Source organism: Aulonocara sp. 'chitande type north' Nkhata Bay, linkage group LG10, assembly GCF_057382095.1.
Source record: "Aulonocara sp. 'chitande type north' Nkhata Bay isolate Kocher_YH1m ecotype deep benthic linkage group LG10, A_spYH_male_GT1.1, whole genome shotgun sequence".
In the NCBI taxonomy this organism is placed as follows: domain Eukaryota; kingdom Metazoa; phylum Chordata; class Actinopteri; order Cichliformes; family Cichlidae; genus Aulonocara; species Aulonocara sp. 'chitande type north' Nkhata Bay.
The window spans coordinates 14,623,377-14,629,694 of NC_141353.1; the positions used below are offsets into that span (position 1 = coordinate 14,623,377).

Here is a 6,318-nt window from a genome sequence, read left to right on the forward strand (position 1 = left end):
CAGCTCTATATCTTTCTTCACCAGCCATTTCCTGCTCTCACCCCTTACGCTGTGACCTCACTGCTGCACTCTGAGTCCTCAGATGCCCTCTGATCGCTAGATGAGAGGCAGGACTTGAATTCAGCTTACTCTTTGTCTGCTGGTTGTTACACTAGCTGCTCCAACAGCAGCAGGAGCAGGTGTGTCTACCTCCTGTGCCATTCCTCTCCCCCCCCCCTCTTCCTGTTCCTTCATCACTGCAGTACGGCAGCTCTGTCTGGGAGGCAGCCATTCCATTGTTCTCGCACCCCCCTCTACCTATGAGTGCTCCTGTAGGTGCTGGTGCCGCTCTGCCCGCCCCACCCCACCCTGTGGAACAGGCTGGCTCCAAATCACTGTTATACTTTTCACTTACGTGCCCTGAGTAGGTTACGCTTATGTCTTTCTGTCTCTTCTCTCCCTGGACAGAGCTTGCTACACTCGCTGCTGCACACCGCCGCCATCTTGTTACTGCCTGTGCTACTGGTCTGCCTGCCTTTGCTGCACTCAAACCAAATCATCAAACTCAGCCTGCGGTTGTTTCCATGCCACTCCTGTTTGTGCGCAGCTTTGTCACAACGCAGTGCTGCGCACCAGCTACCGGACGCATGTCGTTGCTGCACAGAAGCACCTGGAACTTTTATCTGGGTGTTTCTTTAATAGCTGCCACAGATTGGATGCTGCAGACGGTGTTGTCAGCATCTCTCAAACCATCAGTAAGATCTGTACCATTGTAACACACACTATGCCCGATGTAGATTTAGCTAAGGACTTGACATGCCGTACACCATTAAAACAAGTAAAAATAAGTGAAATGTTATTTTACAAATTTACAAATGATTCAAAGTGGCATGTCTTCTTCGCAGGATTTAAGAAAATTGCTCCCGTCGAAGAAAATCAATAACCACAATCTGTCCCTTATTCTGTGTATATATTTCTCTCCAGAGCCCATATGCCTGAGCACATATACTGTATATGCTATCTTTGTGAGCTTGTGTGCTGTAAAGAGAGGGTGGGAAAGAGAAAGGAGGGGAGTGAGAGAGAAAGAGAGGAATCAAGCGTCGGTAAGAAAGTCTTCCTAATTCTGTTTGGCAGAAACTGTGCTGTTTAACCATATGTGCAGAGAGCAGGCTTTGCACATGCTCAGAATGACTCAGAGGACACGACTTTCACATGTCTCAACGCAATTAGATTAACTAATAGATAATTTTCCAGCAAATATAAATAAGTTACAGTGAAGTCATAAATAATTTAAAAAGTGTGCACTCTACCTTGAATTATTTTTGTTGTACTCACAGTATGAGGTTAAAACATGGGCATTAGAAGGAGAGCGGGATACAAACACAGCAAGTATATTCCAGCTTATGGAAATCTTATTCCTGCATTTAACTGTGCTTTGGTGCAAAACAAGTGGAAGTGTGTAGGTGGAGGCCACAGTGATACAGCAGTGAGTTCAGAAGGTCTTCAATCCTCTAAGACTATATGCCAAGAAGACACCATGCTAATGAAATCATAAAGACGGTGAAGAAAACAAGCTGTCCCTGGAGAATACATCCATGCATCGGAGGTTGCCAGTTTTACTTTACTTGCTTCTGGGTATGCATGTACTGTAGCTTTGCAGTGATACTGTATTTATAAGGTCAAAGGCTGCTTTGCTTCAGGGTTAAAATGCTCTCAGCCTTTATCTTATGATTACCTTCATCAGGTCAGTGAAGATCACCCTTTGCCCCACCAGCTGAGTGGGACAGCGGGTTACAAGAGGTATGCAAATCACAGTAATATTTATTATGTATAACAAGGAAGAAAATGTAAAAAAGAAGAAGAGTTTAAATCACTGCTGATATTCCTATGAAATACAGGGTACAATTAGAATGAGATAGAAATGATCAAGATGCAATTAACGTTCATACTTTAAATATTGGACAGAAATATGACGTTGAATAATTTTGGCCACTTTTATACACAGTCCGCCATCTTTAGGTGCTTAAATGCAGTCGAACGAACGCTCGTTATAAGTTGGGGGCGGTTACAGTTACAGAACCAGCAGTTCTGGCCTATTCAGAGAGCTCAGGTGGTGGAGCAGGTGGTGGAGCAGGTTTGGGCAGGACACTGAACCCCTAGTTGCTCTCGATGGCAGATGAGCTGTCTGAACACGTGTGGCCTATAAATGCCGATCGTCTAAAATTTGTACTTTTAATACTTTGTCAGGAATCATTTGCGGGCAGTCTGATTTCTGAAACCTTCGGATATTAATGCTTCTGCGTTTCTGCAGTTGTTTGTTTACGCGTCTTGTTATCAGGGAGTGAAATTCATACTCAGTCAGACTGAGATTGGCCGAGAAAGTTAAATCGTCTGCATCATGGTTGACTATAATCAATGCTGACATTGCTTGTTGTCCTCATTGTGTAAGGACGGAATCATTAGAAACACCAAGTAACAGCGTATTACGTAGAGAGCAAAGAATTCGTAGTTTATCGAGCTACTAGGTCTCACGCAGAGTTAACTTTGAATTGATGATTAAAAGCAAACAATAGTCAACTGATAGTTTTCATGAATGTTATTAATCTAGTTTAAAATTTCAAATTCAGTTGGAGTTTCAGAGACTTCAGAGCAGATCGCTGAAACAATACCGAAGCAATATTGCTGCATTTTAAATCCGTCCGTCCAAGTCATCTTTAGGCAAAATGCAGGATATACTGTGGACTCATTACCAGTCTATCACGTGGCTAATACAGAACACTTGCAGTCCATCAGCTAAGAATGGCTGCATGATTAAATCCCATTTAGAGGAATTATTCACTGTCAAAAAGTCCAATTTATGCAGAAAGCACATAAGAGCAAATATGAATTTCTTACTGGAAGGTAAGCTCCATACTGGAACATCACAATACAAGTTCAGAGAGCCTGTCCAATGAAATAATTCATTATAATCCAAAGTGAGCCTTCATCAGCCTGGGAGTTGTCCTGCTATGTTTTTATGATCCAGTTAACAGAAATAAAGCCCTCAACTCTCCGGCTTGAGTAATGACGTAAGCAGTTAACGATTGGAAGAATTTCTTTTTGGACAAGAGCGGAGGACGTTGATCATTCAGGGTCAACAATGAGCGCCTCATTTGTTCTTTTTTTCCCCATTTGTAGCCTTCAGTGGAGAGTTTGTGGAGCATACTTACTGAGTGTCGAATGCAAAGATGTTGCATTCTTTATTATTCCATATCAACTGTCCTGGAATCCGTTACACCATTTCCCAGAATTGCAGTCCAAAAAGTATGTAAATCCCAGCTGGGAATGGGTGTAGAATCCCAAGGTTTGTGCACGTGACATGAACTATTCATTCTTCTTCTATTTCTGTCAAAGCATGACTTCTTAAAAAGAGTTACAGGTGTATCTGGGCCCACCTTCTTGTTACATATATATAATGGACAGCTGTCAAAAGTAAATAAAGTAGAAATCACAAACGTCCTTTGTCAGGTGTTCACATTTAATTGCTCCTTCAGAAATAAATGCAAAATCTTTGGAAAACAGGATAATCTGCTAACAAGTGCCATTTCCTTACCCAGAGGACCCATACTTGAGACTTTGTTTCTCCCAGAATACAATGTTTCCTCATTTTCAGTGAGGAACCAACCAAAAACCAAAAGGTTTTGACATTCATTGTTCTCCCAGAAGATGCATCTGCAGGCAATCCCTAACTTTCTCCTCTAGTGCTACCAGCACAATGATGTACAGGTGTATGTGGTTTTAAAATTCATAAGTCACCAAATACTGGATGGATTTCCATTAAAGTTTGTGCCGATATTCATATCCTTCAGTGTACCTGTCTGCATTTTTTTAAAAAGTGTCCTGTGTTCCAGTATTTTGGCTTGCGATTAAACAACTGCAAAGCTAGTGATTTGCTGCATTACTTACATATTGCAGTCATGAATAAGAGAAGAGACTAGTCTTTCCTGGTAGACTGCAGTGAATTATCTTCACAGCAGCAGAGTAGACATAGATTGCATGACATGGTGCAGTTTGCACATGGAATGCAGAAAGATTTCAGGCACTGAGTGATGAAGGCCAGATGGTTGAGTTATGCATAGGAAGTCAGTGGCCTACAGTTGGTACTGTATGAAGCGATGATGCCAGAAACCATCGCCGGCATATACCATGTAATTAAATTTAAGGAAGCCCACTCACATATTACAGCTTGTATATAAAAGCAATACATGTTCCAGGTTTGAAAAAAACAGACATCAAAAAACATTACATAAACACAAGTGCCTAAATAAAAATAGAAACGGTATATGAGTAAGAGGTGTTGCTTATGATTCACCTGGTTACAGTTTGCATAGCAACTAATTCTAGTTTTTTTATATATATATATATAAAGTTTTGCTCAAAAATAAAAAATAAAGAAAAGCTTAAGAGTCTGAGAGGTTGTTGTGAATGTTGTGGATTTAATGATTGGTCAAAAATAAATAAAACATAAATATAAGCGAGGTCATTATATCGATATCTTCAATTTTGTCCTTCATTTGTAGATGTTACGGAAATTAATCTTTTTAAACTTGGAGAAAAGAAACAAGTTCAAAAGAGGACTTGTTTACCAGAAAATATTCCTTGCACATTGATTTGCAGCACGCAGTGTGGTTACATTATTAAACTATAGACACCCAGCAATGGTAAATATATACTGAAACTTACCTCCTCCTCCTATAGACGGTTTTCTCTTGTTCTTTCTCCCTCCTTTTTGTCTCGTCTTGCACACAGTTACACATGCACACTCCCAGCCTGTCTGCGTCTCACACTCAAACACGCACACACACGCACACACACGCACCGTCTTTTGTTTGGAGTCAGACGGCATTGAAGGCAGATCCTGTGGCCCTCTGAGGAGAATGTTAATATGCCCGCTCTGGTCTCTCTGGGGACGCAGAGAATGGACTCGGGCTGCTAATGCACTGTCACACTAACCCCGCTAAATATTCTCACAGTTAGCAACAGCAGCGCTGCTCCCAGAACTGAAATGTATTTAACTAAACTCGCAACCTACTGAATCGTAAAGACTTACTTTAGATTGTCCTTTCACAAATAACTGCCTCATTTAAGATAAGATAAGATAAGATAACCTTTATTAGTCCCACACGTGGGAAATTTGTTTTGTCACAGCAGGAAGTGGACAGTGCAAAAGTTATGAGGCAAAAATTAGAATACAATAAGAATAAATACAGTACACAACTTTGCCCACCTTTCTGTGCCTGCAAACAGAGATATGGCAGGTGGGCTATTTGTTGAGTGCAGTTAGACTTATTTCACTTTCATTAGCACTTTATTTATGTGGACTCATTAGGGGCAGTTTGCTCCCCCACACTGAGGTAGGCTTAATGGATTATACTAACGACCTACACAAGCACACGGTATTCAGTTACATGTAGAGTTTAAACAAGTCAAATTATCTTTAAAGAGTTTGGGCTCGGTATCGTTTTTGCTAACTTTGGCTAAAGGATGTATTTTTGCTTGTGGTTCAGTGAAATCCTGCTATTCGAACTGTGGTCACCTGAGTGGAAGGAAAATGTTCCCCACTTACCAAACTGGTGTGAGGAGTAACTATGTTTTCATTTATGTCATGAATAAAATAAAACTATTTTTGCTATTTAAGAGCATTAAAAATGAAAAATAAATTAATAACATTTACTTCATGTTGTATATTGGCTGTGGTCATTGTGTCCATGTGCTGAGCCTGTGGATCACAGTTGCATGCAGTAATAGTCAAAGGATATTTAAGGTATTACTATATAAACTATGTATTATCATGGATTAAATATATTATATAAGACATTTTATTTTGTGAGCAGTGTTTTCCTTTGATAATGCTGGTTTAGTACTTTAAAAATCTAAACTATGATCAAGATCCTGTTACTCACTACTTTTCGAGCTGTCTCACGCAGTGAGCAGACTGTGGATCATTGACATTGCTGCCTTGCTTTCAGGTGTCGACGTGCATCAACATGCGTCAGCGCTTTAGAAAAGCACAGTTTGCTTCCTAGGGTCTTGACTACTCAACAAGTCCTCTGTCAAACCGATTATATCGGCTCTTTTTAAAATCTGACACAACCCTGAAACAACATATAGGAGTAGTGCTAAAAACAAATCCACCTCACCTTTGACCAGGAAAGCAGAGTTTGACTCTCATCTGAGACAACTTTCACTTGTGGTTTGCTTTCATGTTTACTTATTTGTTACGGGAGGATTCCGGGTCACCTACACCAGCCTTAACTGTAAGTTTTATCAAAAAGTAAAGTTTCAAGCCAAATCACTGAC

General features: G+C 40.5%; 1 protein-coding gene across 2 annotated transcripts in view; it reads left to right on the forward strand.

Moving 5' to 3' along the window:
• Positions 1 to 3,145, forward strand: part of LOC147320457 (uncharacterized) — a 54,842-nt gene extending 51,697 nt beyond the window's left edge. For both annotated transcript variants that reach the window (XR_015131265.1, XM_086308461.1), the window contains one exon: positions 448 to 3,145. Coding sequence is in view for 1 of the 2 variants with exons in the window: in XM_086308461.1 (XP_086164587.1) it covers positions 448 to 922 (475 nt within the window). In the remaining variant the exon portion in view is untranslated. The remainder of the gene's footprint in view (positions 1 to 447) is intronic.
• The last annotated feature ends 3,173 nt before the right edge of the window (positions 3,146 to 6,318 follow it).